We start from the raw sequence: 27,512 nt of genomic DNA on the forward strand, positions 1-27,512 counted from the left end.
CGCAGGAGTTAAGAGCTGTAGAAATGCCAAATGAGGGCATTTGAAAAGTAATTTCAAGGCAATTGATAAGCTTTTTTCTCTTGCTGAGGGCGCACTCAATCCCACTGTCTGTGTCACCAATGAAGATGTTAAACAGCACCGGTCCCAATATCAACCCCTGAGGAACTCCACTCGTCACTGGTGTCCACTTGCACATCGAGCCGTTGACCATAACTCTTTGAGTGTGACCATCCAGCCAATTCCTCATCCACCCTGTGGTCCGTCTGTCAGGTCCATGTCTCTTCAATTTAGGGACAAGGATGTTGTGTGGGACAGTGTCAAATGCTTTGTTATGGATGAGTGAATCCTTGTAAAGTCCCCATGGCATGAGTGAATCTGGGTGTGAAGAAAGCTGGTTCTGCCTTCATAGGTGAGTTTTTAAGTGCCCAACTCATTTGGAAGCGCTACGATGAAATCGATGATGAATCTGTGTGGCGACGCACCAGTTATTCAGGAGTTTGTCTGGGGTTACGTGGTTGGTGGATCTTCGAGGTTAACACAAGGCAGAGGGCCCCACTGAACTGAGCCCATAATTAGGGATGCTCCTCCTTCTGGAGATATCACCAGCTAAGACTGACAAGAAACATCAGGGGAAGAGGAGAGAAAGGAAAAGGTGGGAGTGGAATGATTATAAGGAAACAATTTAATCATAATAAGCAATTTCCTTAGCTGCTACCTCGTTAGTCACTGTGAGACTACTCCTCAGTATCAGCTTAAGATCCCATTGCCACCATGACAACCCTGGAACTATTCTGGATAATTTCTGGCTTAACACAGAGCTGATCAAATATTCACCTTGTTTGGGGAGTTATATTAGTTATTCTGTTTCCTCTCATTGCTGGTGGAGGGTATCTGGGCTGCTGGGAGTTCAGCGGGCTTTAGAAAAGGGAACCTCGTGCTGACAGGTCGTACCTGGGCTGGACAAGGCAACGTTTTGAGCTGTTCCAGTGCCAGGAAGCCCCAACATACCCTGATCATCTGTTATCCTGGGTGCCATAGGGCAGTGCAGTGAGGGCCGGTCTCTGCCCCAGAGTGCTCGCAGTGGTTTCACGGGACAGGCAGAGCAAAGCTTGTCCCATGACAAAGCTGGGGGTTAACTATTTTGTGTTGGCAGCGTGTTTTATCCGTCACAGAAACCTCCTCTGCGGTCGCCATCCAAGACATTCCAGTGGGGTGCCTCATCAGCTGCTGCTGCGTCATCCCCGTACTGTTGGGAAGGGCTGTCGCCACAGCCTGTCGTTACTAGGGAAGAGCCCAACGTGCCTTCAAATAAAGGATCTTTAGGCTATTTAAGGTATATAACCCTTTTAAGCTATTTAAGATATATAACCCTTTTTAGAGATCGACTTCACCGAGAGCAAACACCCTCCTGTGCCTTCACGGAGGAAACGCGTGACGTGCGAGCTATCACGTTGGTGCTTAATAAACTACAAACTCCTAATTTTTCAAGTTGGTTTCGGGGAGTCTGTATTCTGATCCTTAACACGGCGCGAGGACAGAGCGGACACGAGTGTGGGCCAGGCTGTGCCTTTCTGTTTATTCCGCTCCATCTGTTGTCAGGGTGGATTACAGCTGAGCGGGGTGGTGGACTGCAGGGTAAGTCTCTCCTAAATACAAACTGAACTGGGTACTTTTCTGCATCTTTTTTTGTGGATGCAAATCACTCATAAAAAACCATGATCCGCCTTGTTGTAACACTCAGGAATTTTTAAGTCCCTCACTGGTGCCCTGTAGGGAAACGTGCTTTGTCTTTAGCTCCACAGGTCCCATGCAAGCTCTGTCTTCATATCTCATTTGTGAAAAGCACTAATCATCGGTTCCTTGAGGAGGACTGAGACATTTTAATATCAAAACATCTGAGGGTGTGTATGTCACAACAAAATCTGTGTGTTTATGCAGGCCCTGGGGCTGTATCTATATCTGTGTATGTGGAGATACGTGTATATTTTATTCTTTTAGATACACACACACACACACATATATATATGTTTCTTCACCAAAAGGGTTATCAAGCATTGGAACAGGCTGCCCAAGGAAGTGGTTGAGTCCCCATCCTGGAGGTATTTAAAAGATGTGCAGATGTGGTGCTAAGGGACATGATTTTGTGGTAGACTTGGCAGTGCTGGGTTAACGGTTGGACCTGATGATCTTAAAGGTCCTTTCCAACCTAAATGATTCTATGATTCTGTATACCTGTATATGTACATATATATACGTTATGATAGAGTGTAGTTCCAAGAGTTACACCATGCTGAAGGATCTTTATTCCACATTTCTGGTGCACCTCCTTGCCTCCAGACCCCGTCCTTGCTGGGGTTTCTGCGGGAGCAGCGAGACTCTCCTGTGGGACTCAGTCTCTGATCTAGCAAAGTCCCATCTTTTTCTAATCCAGATGCCACATCTATTGGTACTTCTGAGTCTGTTTGGGAAGCCCTGCTTTATTTGCTCTGTGCTTTCATTTGCAGTTTCCATTAGGGAAAAATTCATTACCCACCTTTTTCCAGCAGTCAGAAAGTTGAGATGGGTAGGCTTGGAAGGATTAATATTTATAAAATGCTTTGCAGTCCTCAACTGATTGCTGCTTTACTCACTGATCGAAAGCACATACGTGTTTTTTGGGATGGTATCATTACTGCTCTGCTTCGTGCCCTCTCAGAATACTTTGTGCAGAGGCACGACTGTGGCTGCTCCGTGTCGTCTTCTCTCTGCTCTCTGCTCTGAACTGTGTTCAGTTTTGGGCCCCTCACTACAAGAAGGACATTGAGGTGCTGGAGCGAGTCCAGAGAAGGGCAACGAAGCTGGTGAAGGGTCTGGAGCACAAGTGTGATGGGGAGCGGGTGAGGGACCTGGGGGTGTTTAGCCTGGAGAAAAGGAGGCTGAGGGGAGACCTTCTCACTCTCTACAACTGCCTGAAAGGAGGGTGCAGCGAGGGGGGGTCGGTCTCTTCTCCCAGGTAACAAGTGATGGGACGAGAGGAAACAGCCTCAAGTTGTGCCAGGGGAGGTTCAGGCTGGATCTTAGGAAGAATTTCTTCACTGAAAGAGTCATTAGCCATTGGAACAGGCTGCCCAGGGAGGTGGTGGAGTCACCATCCCTGGAGGGGCTCAAAAAACGTCTAGATGTGGCACTTCAAGACATGGTTTAGCAGGCGTGGTGGTGTTGGGTCAACGGCTGGACTTGATGATCTTTTAGGTCTTTTCCAACCCTAACAATTCTATGAAATATCGAGAGGGGAAAACAATCAACCAACCCCTGGATAAATTATTTAATTAGAGAAATTCTTTTGGGGAAAAGAGTGATTGGGGGATTTCTGGCTGAAGTGACTCCAGTATCATTCTTCAGGCTGCTTTACAATCCAAATGAATACACACGTAGAGTGCTCTCAAAAAGTGAATTTTGGAACAAAAATATTTGGGAAGATGAACTGTAGACGAGCTAAACTCTGTTGTTCCATGTTGCTGTGTTTGCAGTACCCCATGAGAAACACAGGATAGTTTATAACACAGGGTAGTTTCAGTGGCACTCCCTCTCTTTGCACATTTCAAGAGACAATTTATGTCGTGGATTGAATTTTTCCAGCTGTATTCTAACCTCATGTCCTTATAACTCAAGCTTTTTTCTTAAATGCCACCAAATAACTAAATTAATACATCATACATTGCAATTCTTATTCATGTTCCCCGATGAATTACTTAATACTTTGGTGACGAGTCTCTTATTAGTCTACCATTAAGGAATTTTTGTGATAGCTTTCGTTTTGGCAGCTACTTAGTTGAATTTATATTATGATGTTGGACAACAAAATGTTCCACAGTGAAGGTTTTGAATGCATCTCCTCATTTCCTACTGCTTTTTTTCATATATGAGGATTGAATTACATGATTAGCCAGAACATTTGGTAATATTTCTGCTGGAGAAAAGTAAATTGTCTATGGATGAATTTCTACTTTACACTTCTGGCTTAGAGCTATTCTAGCCTGATAGTGAATTGAAAGCTGGTAAGAACTGACAGCCTGTGGCCTCTCTGTAAGAATTTTTATACCTTTATCAGGTTTATTAAAATTTTACTAATTTTCTTGCATCAGAAATTAAGGGTTGAGCGACTGCCTGTTCCTGGACGCATGGTTTTCTCCCAAATCAGCAGTAGCATATACTGATCCGTTAAAGGTGAATGCTGAAAGTTAAAGTGATCAAGGTATGCAATAATATGGTCCAATAAAGTCAGAACAGAGGATTTTAATTTTAAGAAGTCTGCCCTCCTCTCCACCCCGCAGAAATCTTACTCAGCTCGGCACAGTGAGTGAACTGCCGTATTCCTTTGAGACATTACTCTGTTAAAAACCTATTTTGGAAGGTAAAATAATCTCTGCCCTGATGCCATTTGATGAGTTTATAACGACGGGGGGTGTTTTCCCACTGCGGAACCACAGCCAACATTCTCCCTTGGCCACCCATGGGCACACACTCGCAGGACTGGAGAGCAAGGCTGCAAACACAATTTTTTTAAAGAAATTTCTTTGTTTTTTTCTCTTTGCAAATGGTTTCTGGCATCATTGCTGCAACTGCCTCTTTCCTAGAGGCAACAATCTTGTGAACTTAATAGCAACTGCTTGTAGTACTCCTTTGAGTGCATTTCTTGAATTGTATCTTTGAAGGATCCCTCCGTAGCGTTGTGTCAGTGCTCCGGGATGAGCTCGCTGACTTTTTTTGGCATATAGTGATTGTAGGAGGGGAAAAAAAAAAGACCTGATGTGAATACTCAGCTGAACAACGTGCGTTATTTCTCCTGGAGTGTTTTTTGCCTGAGCAACGTAAGTGCAGATGCAGAGAAGATGGTGATGTTTCCTTTTTTCCCTCCATCTACAGAAAGTAGAGCTTCTCCCCTAAGAAAATCAATGTCATACTTGATTTTTAAAAACTGCTGTTAATGTCTGGATTGTATGTACTCCCCTGATCTATACCACTGAGCTAAACCCATTCACTTTTGATTTACCACATGCTAAATAAGAACAGAAACTGACCCTTCTGCTTTGGAAGATTGAGCTGGAAATTTAGGATTAACAAAATCTACTCTTTTTTTTTTTTTGCCTTTGAAGCAAGCAGATGGGATCATTTAACATACCATTTGCTAAAGTTTATTTTGACGGAAGTCTGATGTCAAGTAGCATCCCAAGCAAATATTTAAGAATAAAATACCATATTGCTGACTTATAACTCTGTTGCTGTTGGTTTAAACTAACTATGGTTATAAAATCACTGGTATTGGCAAAGGGTCTGTTAGCAGAACAGTAATTTTTTGTATATAGTATTTTAAACCAGTTGTGGTTTTCGCTGTATGGATGTTGTAGCAACCCCAGTCCAACACTTCAAGTGACAGAAGAAAGTGATGTTTCATTTGACATTGCCCAAACCCATCCATAATTAATGCGCCTCAACCTGTCCTCTTTCCCCTTCATAAATGTCTTTTTTTTCCTTCTTTGTCTTTTTTTGGGGCAAATAGGAGATTTACCCTATGGAATAGGGAGATTAGTGTTAGCACGTGTCTTCTGGCTTTCTTTTTAAAGGCAGGTTTATGCAATTCAGTCAGTGAAAGGAAAATGAACAGAGAGCAGTAATGGGTTGATAGCTAAATAATTCATAATTTAAAAAGAAAAAAAAAGTGAATTCCTGATACCACTGGAAGATATGAATGCTGCCTGATTCCTCTGATGCTTTCAAAGCTGCGCAGCTCAGACAGGAGAATCAGTTGAGGTGATTTAATCAAGCCACCCCTGCAATCTCTCTTACAGAAAAAAAATCCACTGAAAGCTTCCCAGCCCACACAGAGGAGCAGGGTCTTGGCTCTTAGTGTCTCAGGCTGATCTCCCTCTGCCTCACGTAATGACAAATCTTCATTGTTCTTTGCAGTAGAATAAAGGGAAAAGTTGATGCTGATGGCTCGAGCAATTCAGTGTTTCTTGCACTGTTTTTTTTTTTGCAAAAAAACAGAATGGATGGATGCTCCAGGCAATTCTGGAGGCTGCTGAAAACCACAGTATTCAACTGGTGCTCCTGGAAGCACGGAGTTTCCAGGTGCTACAGCTCGGACAACATCCTCGCACCTCTGTAGTTGCTCCAGAAAGAAAAGATCTGCTCCTGGTTTTTGCAGGTTTGATACAAAAGTCTCTTGAGTCAACTGGGGTGTCACTGTGAGGGAGGTTGACCTTGCTTATAACGATAATGATAGTTTCGTTAATCCTTGCACTGTTAATTACATCTGGGCAGTGGGGGGGATTCCACCTTTCTCCGGGAACCTGGCAGAAGAGGCTCGATTCCTCCCCCTCCGCCGCCACCTCATTCATATGATTTAAGAATTAAAATCTGGGCAAGAATATCCCTAGAAAACTTTTCTCTTTGCTAATGGGGCTGCGCTTTTCTACTAGTATTTGCTTTGCTGATTATTCAGCCTTAGGAGGGTAGTTACTTTGTCCTCAGCAGCTGATGGCTTTCCTTTCTAGAGGAGATGGATGTTTTTTCCATCCCTGAATAATTTAGATACTATTGATAGCTTAAAAATACTATTTTGCAGAGTAACTTGGTAATTGCATTAGGCTGCAAATGAATATTCTTCTGTATTTCCACCTGCAAATTACAAAACTGCTACGTGAAGTTTACTGTTACAAAGCTTTAGGGACTCCATTTAATCAATTTATTTTGTGGAGGAAAACTTATATCAAATCTGGCAGTCCTTGTAATAGGTACGTTTCAGAAATGAAATGATGTCTGATTCTGGTTCCAAATGTGCTGTGACATTAGTGTTAAAAAAAAAACAAACCAAAACCCACAATTGTTGCTTCTTTTAATTGTGAAATGAGCAGAGTCATTGCGTATGAAGAGATCTGTTTTAATTTGGAAAGGTTTTGTCATCCTCAGCTGTAGCCCACTATTGTTGCCCCAACCCAGGAAATGTCTCATAATTTGAAAAACAAATATTTTCTGGCTGGACTGTGTTAGAGAAAACATTTAGCCTGACAACTTGAATTAAGATGGTGACATAAATCAATAGGATGCTGTCAGTTGAGGCAAATACTAAATTCTTTTTTATTTTGGAGCATGGCAATGTGAGGTGTGATGCAGCGGTACCCTTCTGCTCCCTGGAAGGACCCTGGTGCCTGACCTTACTGCTCGCTGGCTGGTGGCTTGGCCCAACGTTGCCATCGCTTGGCAGTGCTGGTGTTTTCACTGCAGTGGCGTTTTCTGCAGCTGAAGAGAGAGGGTCTGATGCCAGGACTTTCTGATGCCAGGACCTGCTCTGTACCTGGACTCCTTCCCAGGCTCTAGAGGTGTGTGGGTGCTCCTCTCTGCTCCAGCCACTGGTCTTCCTGCTGTTCAGTTTGCAAGCGGAGGCATTCTTAGCATTCCTTCCAGTCTGCATGGTAGCTACACAACATCTAATTACACTTCTCCACAACAACTAGCCAGCAAATTAACATTAGAATGGATCTTAAGGTTTTGTAATTACTCAAAAACGTCACTGGGCTGGAGGAGTGCTGGGCTCTTTCCTCCCAGGGCAGCCTGTGCAGCCACTTCCTTCTCCTGCCTTCAGAGTCTTCCTGGAGGTGAAAAATTTCTTGTCCTGAGGCCTTACTGTCCTTAGCAGCATCTTCCTCCTCTATTGTAAATTGTTAATTACTTTGGATACAGGAGTGTCACCGTTCTGTGTCAAAACCACAGACTGGTTTGGGTTGGAAGGGACCTTGAAGCCCATCCAGTTCCAACCCCCTGCCACGGGCATGGACACCTTCCACCAGACCAGGTTGCTCCAAGCCCCATCCAACCTGGCCTTGAACACTGCCAGGGAGGGGGCAGCCACAGCTTCTCTGGGCCACCTGGGCCAGGGTCTCACCACCCTCACAGTCAACAATTTCTTCCTAATATCTCATCTCAATCTCCCCTCTTTCAGTTTAAAACTGTCCCCCGTCGTCCTGTCACTCCATGCCCTTGTCAAAAGCCCCTCTCCAGCTTTCCTGTAGCCCCTTCAGGTGCTGGAAGGTGCTAGAAGGTCTCCCCGGAGCCTTCCCTTCTCCAGGCTGAACAGCCCCAACTCTCTCAGCCTGTCTCCAGAGCAGAGGGGCTCCAGCCCTCTGAGCATCTTCATGGCCTCCTCTGGACTCGTTTCATTGCTTCACTCTGAACTTAAAGCAGGATTTTAGAGTCCCTGCGTAGGCAGCACAGAGTTAGTTCCCTCCAGAGGTTGGCTCACAGTAGCTGTATCTCCTGGTACACCAAAAATTAGGGCTTCAGCTCCTAATGAGGGTGTTTGGGGGTAGGTGGCTAGTGCTGGGTGCTGGAAATCCTATGCATCGCATAGCGCCTGCATCGAGAGCATCCTGTAGGTAAACTGGATATATTTAACCCTTACTCGGCTTTAACTCTTGTTTCCAGCTTAGTTTAGCATTTACTTTTGGAAAAAGAACTGTCTGCTGTGAACTGAGGTGGCTGCTTTTTTGTAGAAAGGGGGGAAGGCATGAAATAATAGTTCATACTTAATGCATGTGAGCAGCAACGCTGCTCAGGTTGCTTAGCAGCCAGTTAGACAAGCAAGAGAATAAAAAGGGCTGTCTGAGTGAATGTGGTTGGAGCTGGTTTCCCAGTTTGCGGCTGGAATCTGACCCATGCAGTCCAGTTTCTTTTTTTTTTTTTTGGGAAGGGGAAGGAGATGGTGGAATTTACCACTAATGGATATTTTTGCTCTGTGGGATCATCTCTATCCACTCCCCCACCCCCATCTGTTTTTCCTTTTTCAGTTTTTCAAGTGTAACTTGGAAAGCTTTAGCCAAAGGGAGGTGTTAAAGTTTCGTATGGTTTCTGGGAGATGGAATGGGCAAAAAAAATCTCTTCAAGTGCCTTTTTCCTTCTCTTTAGGACTGTATCTCTAGCAGTTTGGAGTTCATTAGCATTTCCCGGCCTCTTCAATATACTGCTCAGCAGTGAATGCTGTATAGACTGGAAATAGCTCCTGCAGTCACACTTAACGCTTCTAACATTGCTCTCTTCTTGCAAGAAGTGCATGATGTACATTTAATTTTCTAGAAAGCAAAAGTAGAAAGATACTTTGGAAAAAAAAAAAAGTGGGGGCTTGAGCTGCTGTAGGATTGCAAATAAACTGCCCCCTCTCCCATGAGGCCAGAAATTCCCCAAAGTATAAGGTTGGATTAAAAACCACTAGGAGATAAAAATAAGGAAGGCTGAGTGTTTAAATAGTGACTTTCTGAAATTGAGTTCTTCTTTTTACTTTTTCAGTAAAAGTTGGGAAGCTGGAAACTCTTTTTCTTGTCAGGCATAGCTCTGTGTGGGAGTAACAGGACTGCAGCAACTGAAACCCTAAAACCCACCACTAACATCCTCACTTGAGATAAGAAAGTGTCAGCTCTCAATTTTAATGTGCTTTCCTCATCCCAGCAATAACTTTTTAGCATATTAAAGTAAGAGTGAGGACACTTAGCAGAAAGGAATGAAATGAGAAGAGTCTTGGATTAATTTGCCCATCTTAAAAAGGAATAATAGTGGCTCCTTCAGGGCAGCTTCTGAACTGAGCTGATGGGTCTTGGGTCAATGCCAGCAAAGATATCACTAGTAATTCTGGTGGAAGGAGCAAGGAGGTCTAGACAGCCAGTTTTGGCTTGCTTCACAGGCTGGCGTTTGAGTAAGACCAGAGTTATCAAGAGGTTGGTCGTGTTCATCTGTGCTGCTCCTGCTGTCCCGGCAGAGATGTTCCTCGTAGCCAGAATTCGCTTTTGAAGTCTTTTTACTTGGCCAAACGTTGCAATGTTAAAGCATCTTTTAACTATATTTCACACAGCTTGAAGGTTTCAGTGCTGAAGTCTACCGTAGGGCAATAGGTAGGATATGCAGGGATGCTGTTGAGTAAAGGAACTTATTTTGAGTTTACTTTTTTTGTGTAATGAGCGCAAATGCTACGAGATCACCTCAAATAGCTGCAAATGGTGCGTATTTTATCCCTTTGCTGGGCAGATTCTTCAAGTTAGGACATTTCTTAATTTTTGGTTGTCATTTTTAAGTTGCCAAGCTACGTCGAACTCTTGGCTGTCTTGCTTTAGTGTCTGCTCCCTATTGAACGCTGCTCTGAATATCACAAGAAAAAGATCAGCTGCCTCCTTGAAAATGTTCCTGGGCCTCCCGTTCTCATGCAAGAGACACGCGAGTCCCTCGGAGAAGGAGATAAATGCAATCAAATGCTAGAAGACCAAGGAGTATTTTAGGGGCTGAGGTCAGCAATAGTTTGAAAAAAAGAAATCCTTAAATAAAGAATGGAATTTTTGAAAGACCTTATTTAAGAAGTGCCCAGTACTGTGAGGTTTTATTTCTTACCCAGAGAATGAGTGATTTCTGCTTTTCATGGCATCGGCCTCAGAAAAGTGAGTGCCTTGCTGCAATTCTGTGGCAAGCGCCCTGGACTGTGCCTTTAGTAGACAAATACCAGAGAAAAGCCAAAGGAAGCACTAAAAGCACCCCTGGAAATCAGCAGCTTCACTGCTGAGCTTCATCGTTAATCACTGTGAAGGTGAGCTGATGCGATGCTGATGCCTAAGCTTAGATTTAAAAGTTGGAGGGACAAATTCTGCCCAGATCTCGCTCCTATAGAATTTGGGAGCCTGTGACAGCAGCACGTGGCCTTAATGATGATTAGCAAGCGCAGCAGAACTTTTATGGTTTAGATCGTACCACTGTGCCCAGGACAATGATCCGTTTCCACCAGCCCAACAAAAGCCTCTCTCTGTTCTTTATTTCCACAGAGAGCAAGCGCTCCCTTAAAATCCTCTGAGTGTTCATAAATCTTTGCTTATCATTAGTTGCCTCAAATTTTAATGTAAAAAATGCAAAGTAGAGAATTTAAATAAGTTTCTTAGATGTTTTCTTCTACTTCCACAAACGTTTCTCATGAATTTCTCCTCTTCATCAAATCAGAAGCCACTCAAAAACCACACACGCCCTCTCCCAAAAGCTTATTTCCCAGCCAGACTGCCTTTCCCCACACTCATAGATACCACCAAGAAAAGCAAACCTGTTTTAAGTGAGCTAAATCCTGCTTTAAAGGGATCTAAATTCTGCTGGAAAACTTCTAGGAGAAAAAAAAAAAAAGAAAAAAAAAAAGTTACAAGAATACTTGCTCAGGGACTGGTGCGTTTGCGGGTAGCTCTGGCCGTGCGGTGCTGGTGCCTGCGCGGTGCTTCCCCGGGCAGTGAACTGGGGACACGCGGCTTTGTGTAACAACCAGTTACTACTGCCTCTAAAAGAGGTTAACTCCTTAATAATGCTTTTAAAAACAAGGATTTAATAACAAAAAGCTTCCTTTCCTGGGCATCTGCTCAGAAGAACGCTGCCCAGCCCGATAATCCGTTCCTTCTGAACGAAACAATTAATGAAAAGAAAATAAAACCAAAACAAAGCACCAAACCCCGCAGATCCTTCCCCCCCTCACTGTTACTATAGCAAAGAAATTATTTGTCAGTCCTCCCGGGCTTCTGAAAATACCCGCTGACATATTTAGTGTGGGTTCGTGCCGGGGATGGGGATGTTTGGTTTGGGAAGAGCTCCCCGCGTTGCCCAGCAACAGGAGTGTCCAGGGCGCGTCACTAGGCAACGCGGGGAGCAACCGCTGTTGCTACCCAAACACGGCGAGCCCCGCATCCTCCCCCAGCATCGGCCCCTTCCTCCCCCTGTGCCCCGCTTTGCCTCCTCGCCTGCACCCTACAGGGTGCTGGGTGGTGCCCCCGTAACCCCTCGAAGCAGTCTCAGGGCTGAAGACAGCTTCCCCCCGCCCCGTGACTTTATGATTCAAAAGGATTTAAATCTTCGCCCTCAGCTTCATCGACTCTAAGCACGATCCTGATCTGTCGGCACCATGCTAGAGCTTTTAAAACCACGGCTTTGCCTTGCCCACTTATTGAATGGTTAAAAAAATTAAATAGTTTTCTGGGTGTTATCTGAACCCCTGTCCGGCCAGACTACAGACAGAAGGTGTCTGTCGCCACCCACTCATATCTCCAGGCCAAAAATACTGCCCACAGGAATTTGTTGGCCTGGAGAAAAGATAGAACTCATTTAATTCTAGTTCAGTAACAGGCAATTCTCTTTCTTTGGGAGAGTGTGAACTCTTAGAGCAGTGTACAGTTTTTGCAAGCCTTTTTCTTCTCCCATTCATCTATAATATGGTCTGTCCTCTTACTGTCCTTGCCAAAAATACAGCAGTGCCTTTCTCCAAGCGCAGAATATTCATATTCCCAAACTGTTTCTAGGGCATCTAAAGCAACCATCTCATTTCTTTCCCTTTCCAGGAAGAATTGCTTGTCTCTAGATTTTTTTTTTTTGTCTTCTAGATTGTTTTGTCTTCTCTAGATTGTTTTTGTCTTCTATTTGAGGTCTTGTTTAGTCCTGGAGTCTGCAGGACCACTCACCAATAAGCTGTATGAACCTTAAATTTCCAAACCCCAGCTCATTCCCCCTCTTCACTGGTAGCAATGCATCGGTCTGGAAAGCAATTGCTTCTGTCCCATTACTTGCTGAAACACGCACTGAATGCTGCGATGGAACAATTGAATAACAACTGTGAGTTTAGTTTTGGGACCCCCCCCCCCATGCCAGCCTGTCACTCTGATGAGTGCACTCACAAATGCACTCAGGCAACGCAGATTTTGAACTTGGGGCGGTTTTACTGCGCGTGGAGAAGCAGAATCATCCACAAGCAAATCCCAAACTCTCGTGAGAAAAGTCTGCACGTCCCCATGAGGATGTTTTGGTGTGGCACCGGCACATAAAGGGGCGAGACCCCATTTTCTGTGGAAGGGAGCCTGGACGTCCGTGGTGGTTCCTCCCCAGTGACACCAGTCCCGGGTCAGGGCGATGCTCCCCAGGAGTGTGCCGAGTTAAGCCTGGAAGAGCATCTCGTGTGTGGGCGGAAGGATGGTGGAGTCAGAGCTCATGCAGATGTTTGAGAGTCAAAGAAACTTGCCCTCAGTGTCAGGAGAAAGCAAACAAGCCCTCCTCCTCCTCCTGCCTCCCGGGCACTACCTGCCTTTCAGAGGGGAAAAGTGGCCCCTTCTTGTTTCTCTCCTTGCTCCAACTCTCCTTTCTGGCTTCTCAAACTACCCAGTACAAACCCACAGCACGACTAACACTCGTGACCGCTTGTTTATCCCCTCGTGCCATGTTTCAGTCCACCCCATGGGGGAATCTCGCCCGGAGATCTCCGCAGCACTGACTCAGCTGCTGCTGTAAAATCTGAGATGAAGTCGTCTCTTCTCTCAACAGCCACAGTTTATGCTTGTGGCTTGTTCTGCTTAACTTTGTTAAGCACCACAGTGCTTGTAAATGGTGCTATATAAATAAATAACAATATACTGGACTGTGTTGGCAGTGGTTGCTTCTGTTCACTGGATAGGCACGATGGAAAGAGCTGCTGCTGCCGCCCCACATCTGAATGAAATACTGCAGCAAATCTCCTACTTCACACTTAAATTGTCGAAAGGCTGCCTAGCCTTAGGCCCATTGAAAGGATTGTCTAGTCCAAACAACTAAAAAGTGATGGCTGATGAACATACGGGTTTAAATTAGGCCAATCTCTTGGAATTAATTTAAAATAAGTGACATCTTCCAGAGTTTTCTGCCATAGGACAAGCTATAAAAGCAGGTCTTGCAAAAACGCAGTTGAGTACCAAGGTTTGCAGGTCTTTGTTCCAAAATCAGCCCAGTTCTGCCACGGGAGGCTTAGCTGTACCCAGGTACCCGGGATGGTCCTGAGAGGATGTGGAAGCAGAGCTACAGACCACAGCGGCCAAGTAACCAGATGTTCAGGTTTGGTTGACGATTGAAACTTTAAGATTTGTCTTAGAAATCACAGAATCAATCAGGTTGGAAGAGCCCTCTGGGATCATCGAGTCCAACCATTGCCCTGACACCACCATGGCAACTAGACCATGGCACTAAGTGCCATGTCCAGGCTTTTCCTAAACCCCTCCAGAGATGGTGACTCCACCACCTCCCTGGGCAGCCCCTTCCAATGGCTAATGACCCTTGCTGAGAAGAAATGCTTCCTAATGTCCAACCTGACCCTCCCCTGGTGAAGCTTGAGGCTGTGTCCTCTTGTCCTATTGCTGGTTGCCTGGGAGAAGAGGCCGACTCCCACTTCACTACAACCTCCCTTCAGGCAGTTGTAGACTACCTTTGAAGAAAGGAACCTTTGAAATGATTTTGTGTCAGATTTTTGCTTGATGCGCTGTATTTCCCCTCTTGAATCACAGCCCTGGGAAACCTCTACAGCACACACACTAAAAATATGGGAAAATTATTAATTTGAGCCCAGAACTTGTGCTTGCTTTTCCCAGATGGCACCAATGCAGAGGTTGCAGTAGTTAATAGGAAAGAAACAAGGAGTTTCAAGCCCCTGTTGACAGAGTTGTGCTAGGCTAAAAATCTGGAAGCTGTTGGACTTTTTCTGAAGAGCAAACAGGGACTCGTGGAGGTTAAGTCTGTGGGAGACGGAGGGTGAAATGCAGCGTGGCAGTAAATAGGCTGTGTGCTGGCCCCTGGATTTCTGAGCACCAGAAAGGATCATTGAAATCTCAAGGAATCCAGTCCTGGCTTTTGACACTTGGAGAGTGTTGGGATTATTAAACCAGAAAGAAAACGGGACAGGTTTTTGTATGGGAGGGAGGTTTGCAACGTTACTTTGCCCGTGTTCGGGTCTGAGATCCGTGCACGAGGGGTTTGTCCACAGGCAACATTAAACCATCACGGCTTCTGCTATTCAGCCTCAACTGGCTCTTAAAGAATCTCCAAATTACACGGCCAGCACAGGTACATTCTTCACTCTCTTCTGCCTCTCTGAAAGTTACTTTTAAAGAAACAGCAAAGATTTAGTGAACTGCTGTCACACAACCCTTAGGTGTGTGTGTATATATCTATTACTTGACTTGATTCCATGAAATCTAATTAAAGACTGAGTGTATATTTATATTTTGGTATATTATTAACTATTGCTAATAAAAGCCATCTCCAAATTTGTATTTTTCCATGAGGACCAGGTTTCTGAAAAAAACCCACTATCCTGCCTGCTGCCCTTGGAACGCTTGTTTAGGGTTTATCTGTGTTTCCAGGTAACTAGAACTCTCAGACAAGCAGCGTTTGCTTCTGTTTTAAATTAATTTAACCTAATCAGTGGAAGGCTCTGTTGCCTTCTCTGTTTATATTATTTTGAAGCAATGTTATAAGCAGACTCTCCAGAATCAGCTTATTATCAAGTTCCTTGTCATGTTTGCTTCCCCCTTCCATCCCCTCCCCTTGCCACTGCTTATTAAAAGGCTGAAGGTTACAACACATGGTTTAGATGCTCTTTAGATGAACCAGCTCAAGTACCAGCTCCTGTTAGTCTGGAAGAGCTCACTTTGAGCTGTGATGGTGCACATTCACACTGCTCAGTGTACAGATGTGGCCCAAACCTCTCCCCCATCCTTTAGCTGGAAGGGGATGCTGGTTTAGGAGGGGCTGGTCGCGAAAGGCGAATGCTGCTCCAGCCCTCAGGATGCGAACGGTACACGGGTGCTCGTTGCTGGTAGCAGGGATGCCGGGCATTAGATATGAGGAAGAAATTCGTTCCTGTGAGGGTGGTGACACTCTGGCCCAGGTTGCCCAGAGAAGCTGTGACTGCCCCCTCCCTGGCAGTGTTCAAGGCCAGGTTGGATGGGGCTTGGAGCAACCTGGGCTGGTGGAAGGTGTCCCTGCCTGTGGCAGGGGGTTGGAACTAGATTGTCTTTAAGGTCCCTTCCAACCCAAACCACTCTGTGATTCTATGATCCCGCAGTATCCCAGGCTCTGTGGGGTGGCTCGGCGTCGTGTGGCTACAGGCGTTACGGACTGTCCTCGCCGTGGGGTGAGGGGTTTTGGTGCGAAGGCCAAGGTTTTGATGAGCCAAGACTCTGTCCAGTCCTAACCTGCTCCCACGTTTCCTGGCGCCGTCTGGAAGCCAGAATAGCAGGCTCTTCTTCCAAGGCTTTTAGAGCAATTAAAAAACCAGGCAGTACTGTAGCTCTCTTAAGTCAAGCTCGTATCATGGTTGCCAGTTGTAGAACGTTTTGGACAAGGATTAAGTTCAGGTGCTGAGCAGCCAGACTTCAAATTGCTTTGAGCTACACCCGTTGCTAACAGCCGTGTTGGGAGCTTTGTTCTCCGAGCGTCGCTGGTGTGGTCTGAAGGAAAAGATATCTCCTAAATGTGGATGCTGGGAGAGCAGGTTCGCTTTGGCTCAGCCATCCAAGTTTCTTTTGGTTTCACAGATGGATGAGCTGGCTTCATGTTTTTCCAAAGAGGGTGCAAAAGCAGGAATCTACTTGGCCCTTTGTCTCGGTTCAGAGCCACGTGCTGGCCATCTGCAAGTGCCTGCTCGGGTGCTCCTCTGGCTTCTGAGTTTTACAGGCAATGGAAAAAAAAAATAATATTTTCCTGATTGGAATTTCAGGGGAACGCCTGTTGTTTCTTGGAGATATCATGCTTGGGAGACACGTGCATGAAGGATGCATGTGGAGGCAAGCTGGGTTTGATACAAGTGTTTGCCTTAGTTCTGCTCTAAGGTGGTGTAATTCACTCGATTGCATTTTCATTCACATAAAAATAAAAAGGTTTCTTCTTCCAAAGAATGAAACATTTCCTTTCTATGCTCTGGTTAAAACATAGCTAATGCCTTTTCAGGGCAGATTATTCAATACAGACTAAGCCAAAAATGTTGAATGAAATGGAAAATATTTAAGATTTTCTTCACTAAAATAAAAGTGACATAGAGTGTAGTGGATAAACTTGATGGACAGTGTGTGTCTGCTAGAAAAGAAAGGCAAAATCTGCTATTTCCTGCATTCCCTTTATTATTTGCAGCCACTTTTGGGAGCGTTGAGGATTCTCCGTTGTGAATCTATTAAAGGTAAAAACGATAGTTCCTTTTTCTGTAATCAGGGCAGAAAATGCCACTTAGAGCCCACAGAGAATGGGATGGTTAAATAGCGTTTTATTTCTTCTGAATCAGTTATTGCTGTTCTGGTTTTCCTATTTATCTAAGCTCCAAGCCAACTAAACCTGAATAAAAGTTCCAGAAACCAAATAACTATTTTTATATCTAAGCCTTCCTTTCAAAGTATGCAAAAAATGCACAAAATCAAACAAAAAAGCGCAAGAACTTGGATTTGAATTTTGATCCTAGCCGGTCAATGTTATGGATGAGAAATAATTCTTTTTTTAAAAAATTAAACTACAACCTTCCCATTATTTTCAGTAAAATACCAGGTATCAGGAGATTTCTATTAAAAATTCATAGCTATATCATGAACTTGTGTATGGAAATGTGACCGCAGGTTATTCCTTGGTTATTTTACCCCCTGGTCAGCTCAAGATCTGCTGAACAGAAAGAAAACTTGGAGCACAAACTGTGTGCAGCTGAGCATCCTGGCTGTTAGGTATGCTAAATCTCATTAATAAAAAGGCAAACATAATTATAGCAATTTCACCTGGAAAAATTAACTTTTCTGCCTTTATATCTTGATTTTAAATGGAGTATATTCTTCAGTCATCAAAAATCTGATTTACCATTGATTCCTGTCCTTCAAGGCAGTCATTTTCCTGGTGGATTTTTATGCCCCACATTTAAATCCTCTTTGAGAAGAAGTTGTTTGGTAATAACACCCACCAAGGTTTACTGGGAAGCTTAAATATAAGTAGCTGTGAGAAACTTTGTCCCTCTGTACTCGGCACTGGTGAGGCCTCACCTTGAATCCTGTGTCCAGTTCTGGGCCCCGCACTTCAAGAAAGATGTTGAGGTGTTGGAGCGAGTCCAGAGGAGGGCGACCAAGCTGGTGAAGGGTCTGGAGGGTCTGACCTACGAGGAACGGCTGAGGGAGCTGGGGGTGTTTAGCCTGGAGGAGGCTCAGAGGTGACCTTAGTGCAGTCTACAACTACCTGAAGGGAGGGTGTAGTGAAGTGGGAGTCGGCCTCTTCTCCCAGGCAACCAGCGATAGGACAAGAGGACACAGCCTCAAGCTTCGCCAAGGGAGGTTCAGGTTGGACATTAGGAAGCATTTCTTCTCAGCAAGGGTCATTAGCCATTGGAAGGGGCTGCCCAGGGAGGTGGTGGAGTCACCATCTCTGGAGGGGTTGAAGAAAAGCCTGGACATGGCACTTAGTGCCCTGGTCTAGTTGACATGGTGGTGTCAGGGCAATGGTTGGACTCGATGATCCCAGAGGGCTCTTCCAACCTGATTGATTCTGTGATTCTGTGAGGTAGAATAATTGACTGTTCTTAAAAACAACAACAAAAAATTCATCGAAGACATTTTCCTTTCCCTCATTTATATCCCAGTATTATATTCTATTTCAAAAGTCCTGCAAAAGGATGTAATAAAGGAATTTAAAAAGTTTAAATAACATCAAAGCATGAGCAAGTAAGCTTTGAAAAGCTAATTAAATAAAATAGTTCATGATATGTTTTGTCTTCAAATGAGCAAGTGATTCACTGAAATGGTAATGATTTTAGTATTTTGAAAGCAATGCTAGTATGATTGTGTGGTTATTCTGGATTTTAAAAAAAAAGCATGCACTGGCTGGTGGTGTAGGGGAGCTAAAATGTTTTACATTTTCACCTTAAAAAATGAATGTAAATGTAAATACAAGACCTAAATACCCCACGAGAGCCAAGACTGTGCCAATCCCACCCCTGATTTATGTGAGGCTGCTCTCACGAAATAAAAATAAGGGCAGCTGGGAGTTATATTCACTTCAAATGATGACATTTTCTTCTAGTATAAAACCCCCAAGTAGGTCGGCCTGCAATTACAACAGAAGCGACCCTGGGCCTGAGGAAGGCAGGGACTTAAATCCTCTTTTATTTGAAGTCTGGGAGCTGCCCGGGGTGGCTGCTGGTGCTCAGCTCGCCTTGTGCTTACCCGTCCCATGGAGCGAGGCCCAGAGCACCAGAGAAAAATAAACCAAATAGTTCCCCGGGACAGATTCCCTGCTCTGGCTCTGATCAGCAGCAGTTATTAGACGTTTGAGGTCTCGGCATTTAGCTCTGAAGCGGTTTTCTTTGAGCGTTCAGGAGCTGATAGTTTATACATTCTGTGGAAAAATACTTGGAGGAACTGCATCTCCTGGCTGGCAGAGCTGCAGCACAGACCCAGCACCCAGGGGCACCCTTCTCGCTCCCAGGGGCTCTCACGTCAGCCGCCTGCTCCTTTTCCAAGCTGTTTTTGGGAGCTTGGGAACCGGTGCAGAGGATGCTGCCGCTTTCCCTTCTCGGCACTCAAAGACGCTTGACTTGCAGGAGAAAGCTGTGTGATATCATAGAATCATAATCACAGAGTGGTTTGGGTTGGAAGAGACCTTAAAGACCATCCAGTTCCAACCCCCCTGCCATGGGCAGGGACACCTTCCACCAGCCCAGGTTGCTCCAAGCCCCATCCAGCCTGGCCTTGAACACTGCCAGGGAGGGGGCAGCCACAGCTTCTCTGGGCAACCTGGGCCCGTGTCTCACCACCCTCACAGCAAAGAATTTCTTCCTCAGATCTCATCTCAATCTCCCCTCTTTCAGTTTAAAACTGTTCCCCCTCGTCCCATCACTCCATGCCCTTGTAAAAAGTCCCTCTCCAGCTTTCCTGTAGCCCCTTCAGGCACTGGAAAGTGCTAGAAGGTCTCCCCGGAGCCTTCTCTTCTCCAGGCTGAACAGCCCCAACTCTTTCTGCCTGTCTCCAGAGCAGAGGGGCTCCAGCCCTCTGAGCATCTTCGTGGCCTCCTCTGGACTCGCTCCAACAGCTCCGTGTCCTTCTTCTGTTGGGGGCCCCAGAGCTGGACGCAGCACTGCAGGGGGGGTCTCAGGAGAGCGGAGCAGAGGGGCAGAATCCCCTCCCTCGCCCTGCTGGCCACGCTGCTGGGGATGCAGCCCAGGACACCATTGGCTTTCTGGGCTGCAAGCGCACATGTTGAGCTTCTCATCAACCATCACCCCAAGTCCTTCTCCTCAGGGCTGCTCTCAATCCATTCTCTAATCCTTCTGCTGCCCCCTCCTTTTCTTCCTCCTCTCGCTGCAAACTCGAATGTGAAGAATATTTTGAAACGCTCCTCTTATCTCTGTTTTCCCAGCATTTTGGAGCTGGTTTAGGCAGGAGACATTAACAAAGGCAAGGCTGTTTACGTGAAGGCAATGTGGCTTATGAATGAAACGGTGACAATTGGAGTTTTTATCAACCCTCAAGGCTTGTAACATGACTACTTACCTTTCTCAAACGCATTCAGATTTTGACAGCCCCCTGAGACCAGTGCTCGAAAAATACCTTAACCTAGGGGAGTGTTGTGGCTTTTTAAGGAGTGGGAAAATTGAAGCACAGGGAAGGGGAAGCATCCTGTTCAAGGTCACAGAGCGAGCTGGTGGCAGAACCAGAAATAGCACCCAGAAGTTATTAGGTTTTTTCTGTATTTCCTTTCCTGTCACCGCTGTTTGCTTGGATACGGAGCTAGCTGTGTGTAAACAGAAGGTTGCCAGAGCGCAGCAGCCTTCTCGTCTCCCTGATTCATTCAGTGATGATGCAACCTGAAATTCAGATTTCTGCAATGCCTTCCGTGGTCGTGACGCTGCACGTGACATCACCGGCCGCATTGGGCAAACAGAGCTTTAAACTTGTCGCTACCTGAAACGCCGATGTCTGAGTAAGGCTCTTCTCACCGCTGTTTTATCCTTATGCACGGTCAGGTCCCGTCTGCTCATTCCCCTGGCAAAAATGAATGACTTGTCTTTTTGCTCTTCTTCACCCAGTAAGGAGCCCTGGAGCTGAGAAAGTCAAGTGTAGATGCTGATCCTCTCTCTGACCCACCAGCGGCTTTGTTGACTACTAATTAGGTTCTCAGTTTGTGCAAACTCCGCAGTAGCAGGGGGCTGCCAAGCTGTCAGGCTTCCACCGGCTGTCAAAAGCCATGAGACACCTTTTAATAGCTCCTCTTGGTCACTTCTGCTACAAGAGTACTCGGCACTGGTGAGGCCGCATCTTGAATCCTGTGTCCAGTTCTGGGCCCTGAACTTCAAGAAAGATGGAGCGAGTCCAGAGGAGGGCGACCAAGCTGGTGAAGGGTCTGGAGGGTCTGACCTACGAGGAACGGCTGAGGGAGCTGGGGGTGTTTAGCCTGGAGAAGAGGAGGCTCAGAGGTGACCTTAGTGCAGTCTACAACTACCTGAAGGGAGGTTGTAGCGCAGTGGGAGTCGGCCTCTTCTCCCAGGCAACCAGCGATAGGACAAGAGGACACAGCCTCAAGCTTCGCCAGGGGAGGTTCAGGTTGGACATTAGGAAGCATTTCTTCTCAGCAAGGGTCATTAGCCATTGGAAGGGGCTGCCCAGGGAGGTGGTGGAGTCACCATCTCTGGAGGTGTTTAAGCAAAGACTGGACATGGCACTTAGTGCCCTGGTCTAGTTGCCATGGTGGTGTCAGGGCAATGGTTGGACTCGATGATCCCAGAGGTCTCTTCCAACCCGATTCATTCTGTGATTCTGATTCTGTGACATGAATGGTGATAAATAGTGGTTAAATTTCTTCACCTTGTTTCTGGCTTGTTAAATTAATCTGGTCGTTGTGTTTGGAGCAGTGACTATGCGGGTTCTGTCTTTACTCTTTCTCCTGGATGCAAGAAAGATGATGTGAAAGAGAAAATTACTTGCAAGCTCTGGGGTTTCGGGGAAGTCAGGAGAGTAATTGTTGTAATTTGCTAATGGGTAGCATGGGAATATGGGGTCAGCACTGACTGGAAAATAAATCTTCAAAACCTGTTTTGTGAAGAATCTAAATCTTTTGTGTTCTTTTTTTCCAATAGGTGGAGGAGAATAAACAGGTAACTTGTAACTTCACCTCCCCCTTGTGTTTCTTTTCACCGCAAAGAGCTATGAAATGAGCAGGGTCCAGTGTCCCTCGGTTTCTCCTTTTTCCTTTTGCCTCTTAACTCGCACAGAGTTGAGGAAAACGTTTAAATATTGGATGGAGAAGGGAAATAAAACGGAAAAGATTTCACACGGTTATTTGGAGGCTGTTACGCGCAGCAGGGAGGTTGAGAAAGGAGAAATGACGCTGCTCAAAATCTAGATGTTTCTGAATCTTTTGGTTTTGAAGTGACAGCAGAAACCCTCTTAAAATAGTTCTTTAAACAGGAACTTTCACAAGAAACTGAGAAAAACTGTGCTCTCCTGCCACCTCTCCATCCCCAGGACATTTCTGCATGGCCTTTGGGATGCTCCCCGAGGTGGCTGAGCGATGCTGGGTGAGGCCAGGGGGGACCTGGGTGACTTGCAGGTGCTGAGGGCATCAGGGTGGCAGCGCGGGAGCAGGACCGGAGGGCGATGGCGTGTCTGTGTTTGGGGACCTTGGGGAGGCTGCTGGGATTTGGGGGCAAGGGCACAGGCAGGAGAGTGGAGGGGGTTCTTTGTGGGGGTGGTTTGTGAGTTTTAAAAGGATGGTCAATCGCTGTTCTTCTGCTATTCCTGTTTGATTATTGGTTGTGAGTATAAACCCAAATTACCCCCCCCACTTCCCAAGTGAGAGCATTAGCTAAGTTCCAGGCATTTAATAGATTTGATTAAATTTTTTTTTTGCAGTAGTTAAAGATGATAAGGCAGAGGGGGAGAAAAAATGATTTTTAAAACACGCTCTTACTCTTCCAGATCTGAATTTATCCTCACTATGACACATTAATTTTCCAACGCTACTTTTTGGCTATATTTAGAAACGCGTTTTCTGTTCCTTCCCTCTCCTTTCTGTGGAACAATTGTGCAACTTTCTTTTTTCTTAATATAATACTGTATTAAAATTAGCTCCAAGACTAAAAAAGAGTCCTGTGTGTAGGAAGGTAGCTACCTTCCTTCCTAGCCCTTCCCCTGGATCTTCCACTGGGATTTTGTTCCTGTTAGCCGCGGGTTCCTCGGGCGTTCGCTGCGGTGTGTAGCTCTGCTTTCCCTGGCTCACCTCCCCTCTGCTCTCCCCAGCAGTGAGCATGCAGAGTTCAGAGGGTGGATCCGACTCAGCAGCTTCTGTGGCACTTCACTCTTCTGCGTCGGCCCAAGCTCCGGTGGTGCAGCCAGTGCCAGCGTCTCAGCAGGTAACGTACGCACAGCTGGGAACGGCGTTTCCATGGAGAAGAGACCTCTTTTACTGGCATTTTAATCCAGGGGTTTTATATGAGGGAGAGGATTGTTAATTAGCTCGTTGAGGTAGTGGGGGGAACCTGTTGCTGGACTTTGTGTTGATAAAGGCCATCGATGTTTCATGTGTTAGCCCTATGAATATGTTTAATACATGGGATTTAGATTTTAACTTACTACCCATGGAAGTCACTTCATGCCAGTTTGGTGTTTGCTTCGGTGTAATATCCTGTTGTTGTTATTTGGTGTGTCAATAGAAGCAGGAGAAAATGAAACTGTCCTTAAAGGCATCTCTGCAAATAGGGTACCGAGCTCGGCAGGGAAGAGGTGGAGGGAGAGCTAGTGCGGGGAGAGGGTGGAGGAGCCACATGCTGGTCTGGTCCTTTGGTAGGTGGATCCTGACATTTTAAATTGGGGAGAGGGGATTCATGATTCATGTACATGAATACGATGCACTTGGGAGGTCTCCTGATAGGAGAGATGTGATAGCTTCAGCTGGTGGATGAAAACTACCCAGTGCAAAACGGGAAGAGTTAAGTAAAACTGGTTCCTTTTTGTGCCTTTTGGGGAACTATCAAAAGTTTCTGTCGCAGGAAGCTGGAGGGATAAGAGGATGGGTGGGTGTAACTTAGCTACACCCTTCTTTCTGATTCCCAAGTGAGCAGAAGTAGCTGCCATTGGATGCTGATGAAAAGGAACAATTAAAAATTGTGGTAGGAGCATTCAGTTCACCAGGAGACGTGGACGTTCACATCGTGTGTTTGGCCAGCTCTCTGTCACCCTTCAGCCTTCCCATCTTTCATTTCTCTGGGTGACGTTTCTTGTTTGTGTTGTAATGACGTGGATACCGCTGATCGATAGCGTCGAGTATCTTAGGGATCATCAGTCATTAGTGTGAATTTGACTGTGACAAGATGTTAAAGAAGTTTAGAAAACCCATCGGCTTTGGATTATGAAATTACCCGTCCAGCCGGTGCTGTCATCATGACACAGTATTGAGTGGAACTCCGTGGATTAAGGAAGACCCAGAGGATTGTGGAAGATTGCTGAAGAGGAGGAGCATCCAGAGCCTGCCCTTCTCACCAGCAGGACAAGGAAAATACTGGGAATGAACTACTGGGAGCATGACTGGCGTGAGGCTGAAGCCTTTGGTGATGTTGATCACTGGTCTACCTTTCAGTGTGAGAGAAGGCTGTATGAACAGGACGGCCTCATCTTACAGGTTGGGGATGATTAATTTCTTTGGTTGGAAGGTAATAGGAGCAACTGGACAGGCAGTGACAAATGACACAAGGAGCTGAGCTGGGCAGCTGTGCCACAGCAGGAGATGGGTCCTTTGGTAAAAGCAATGACAGAGAATGGGTAAAAAGTAGGAGAAAGAAACAGATCTTGCTGAGACTTTGGTGTAGGTGGCATTGTCAAGGCCTGACTTGAAAAAGGGCTTTTAATGTTCCCATTGTGCGTTGGTTACAGCCTCTCTTGGAGAGAAAACGGACAGTGACTCTGGCATAAGCATATGAGTCCTTATCGCTAGCTCAGCTGCAGGATCTCCAATGTCTCCAGACTTACTGAAGGTCAGCCTGGGGACTGGTGGTGTAGAGGCTGCCTAGAAATCTGGGCAGTTATCAATCCTATAATTCTGCTAGAATAGAGTTCCTGGCTGGTTACAAAGGGCATGTTGGGAGGGTGTCAGAGGGCTAAAAATCATAAATATATAAGTGTAAGGCAGCCAGTAACTGTCAAGGTCTCTTCTAGGATTCATGGGGGATTGTCTTGCAGCTTTTTGTTCGGTTGGCCCAATCTGCTGGGTATTTTTAAAGCCTCGAGCCGCAGAGGATGACTGTCTCCTTGGAGAAAGTCCTCTTCAGTTTAGAAGGCCATACTGATATTTGGCTTGAACGTTTCCTTTCTTGCTCTCATGCTGGTATCCCAGGCTCTGTTCCCATGGGCCTCACTGAATAGTTTCTTACCATCCACCATGTCTCCATGCTTGTTTTGCTGGACCTGCAAGGTGCTGAGCACTCTATGAGACGTGTGTCCAACCTCAAACTGAATGCCAAACGTAACACAAAGAGCTGGGAGACGATGGAAATGACGGGGAGAGGTAGAGGACCACCGCAAAGCAAGACAAAGCATTTCTGTGCCCGTGGAGGCACTGAAGGAGGATGCAAAACCATCTGAGCTTTGGTGCTGGTAGAAACCGTAAGGGCTGTGGCACCTTGGAGGGTGTGATTTCGTGTCGCAGGAGGCAGAGCGGGGTTTGGTATGGCAGCTGTAAGAGAAGAAACTTTGCAGCTGTAGGAGGAAAAATGTGAATGTGTGAGGAGTGGTTCTTGTTTAGCTGCAACTGAACCTCATGGTGAGCTCCTCTTGTCAATCAACCGTTTGCTGTTATTTCCTTGCGTGGAGACCTGAAGATGATCCATGTCAGAAAATGTGGATCCAGCTTTTCCCAAGTTTGGGGTACTGAGTTCAGGCTGGTGTCCGGTGTGAATTACATTGGAAAGATGGGGACCGCAGGGGTGCTAAGTAAGGGGTGCTGCTGCTGCTGGAGTGGGAGGCCAGCTTTCCATGAAAGTTTGAGAGAGAACACCTAACTCACCCATGTTACAGACTGAAAATAAGTGTATGTTACTCTTCTCTTCTTCTTTCAGAGGGTTTTGGTCCAAGCAGCAGGCTCCGCTCCCAAAGGAGCGCAGATGCAGCAAATCTCTGTTCCCAGAGTTCAGCAGGTTCCACAACAGGTAATAATCTCCTGGGTGAGACACCACACAGGGACCACTGTGTCAACAGGACCCCACGTCCCACATGACATTTGAAACCCTGCCAGCTTAGAAAAATCCATGCTCTTAATTAGAGTTGTGTGCAATTAGAGAACCAGAGATCACAGTGAGAGCAGCTTTCTCCATCTTTCTCTTCCTCTCTTAGACTGATGGCAAAAGAAACTCTCGAGATTAGGTAAAGTTTAGAAAGAACCTTTACTGTAGCGGTTGTCTTTCATACATCTGATCTGATGGATGCTTTTAATTGCCATTTAAAAGCAGTCCTGCTCTGTAAAGATTGTTTTAGAGGCAAAGCGTTTGGGATTTTTTTTAATTACACAAATAAATGTTTTAATTACACAAATAAATGTTGACTGCATGTGGCTTCATAGAAAGGTTAGGTGACAGAGAGCCATGCAAGTGTGTTTATTTATCTGAACTTTGCCTTTTGCAGTCCTTGTTTCCTAAGAAACCAGGCACATGTGTGCTGCTTCGTGTGGACAGTGAGCCTGACTCTCTTGACTTTTTCCTCTAGCAATTTTTTATTTGGTTGCTCAGTTTCAGAAAAAAAAAAAACTTGACAGAGGGCAAGTCTGTCTCTCCCAGACCAGTGAAAAAGGGGGCTGGGGTGCAGACGGACGCTGCCAACCTCCTCTCTGAAGGAAAGGCTGCAGCGTGATCTCACCCTTATTAGTCAGTGGAGAACCAGCCCTGAGACATGTGTGTGGAGGAAACCCAGCTCCATTGTTTCCACTGCTCATGGAGCAACTACTTATTTATTTATTTTAATTTGACCTTTTAAAATAAATACATCCTTTGGGATTCCTAAGCACGTGGGGGTTTTTTAGGTTGAAAGTCATTTAAGGATGTAATATGCAATTTCTCCTGCTGTTCCTAGGCAATAACATATCCGTAACTCGAGTTTCTGATCCTTGTTTCAGGTTCAATCTGTGCAGCACGTATATCCATCCCAGGTCCAGTATGTGGAAGGAGGAGAAGCTGTTTATACCAATGGAGCCATGTAAGGGTCTCTTGTTGGCTGTGGCAGAGCCCTGTTCCGCTTCCAGCTGGGTTGAGCCCTTTGGTCCTCCCAGGCTCCTTTCACCCTGGCACTGCCCGCCGTTAAAAGGAGGAAGGGGAGGTTGTCCTGGTTTCGCTGGGGTGGAACCATAGAACAAAGAAGGACATGGAGCTGTTGGAGCGAGTCCAGAGGAGGCCACGGAGATGCTCAGAGGGCTGGATCTGCTCTGGAGACAGGCTGAGAGAGTTGGGGCTGTTCAGCCTGGAGAAGAGAAGGCTCCGGGGAGACCTTCTAGCACCTTCCAGTACCTGAAGGGGCTACAGGAAAGCTAGAGAAGGGACTTTAGACAAGGGCATGGAGTGACAGGAGAAGGGGGAACAGTTTTAAACTGAAAGAGGAGAGATTGGGATGAGATGTTAGGAAGAAATTCTTTACTGTGAGGGTGGTGAGACCCTGGCCCAGGTTGCCCAGAGAAGCTGTGGC

The 27,512-nt window shown here is 45.8% G+C and overlaps 1 protein-coding gene across 6 annotated transcripts in view; it reads left to right on the forward strand.

The window, feature by feature from the left end:
• RFX2 (regulatory factor X2) overlaps positions 1-27,512 on the forward strand; it is a 61,529-nt gene that overhangs the window by 4,109 nt on the left and 29,908 nt on the right. For 4 of the 6 annotated variants that reach the window (XM_068420444.1, XM_068420446.1, XM_068420449.1 and 1 more), the window contains exons 1-4: positions 22,283-22,369; positions 23,094-23,203; positions 25,901-25,990; positions 26,950-27,029. In XM_068420444.1, the coding sequence (XP_068276545.1) occupies positions 22,363-22,369; positions 23,094-23,203; positions 25,901-25,990; positions 26,950-27,029 (287 nt within the window). In that variant the 5' untranslated portion in view covers positions 22,283-22,362. Of the gene's footprint in view, positions 1-22,282; positions 22,370-23,090; positions 23,204-25,900; positions 25,991-26,949; positions 27,030-27,512 lie in introns of those variants that run through there. The other 2 variants (XM_068420447.1, XM_068420448.1) reach the window with 2 other exon arrangements.

Source organism: Nyctibius grandis, chromosome 31, assembly GCF_013368605.1.
Source record: "Nyctibius grandis isolate bNycGra1 chromosome 31, bNycGra1.pri, whole genome shotgun sequence".
Lineage (NCBI taxonomy): Eukaryota > Metazoa > Chordata > Aves > Nyctibiiformes > Nyctibiidae > Nyctibius > Nyctibius grandis.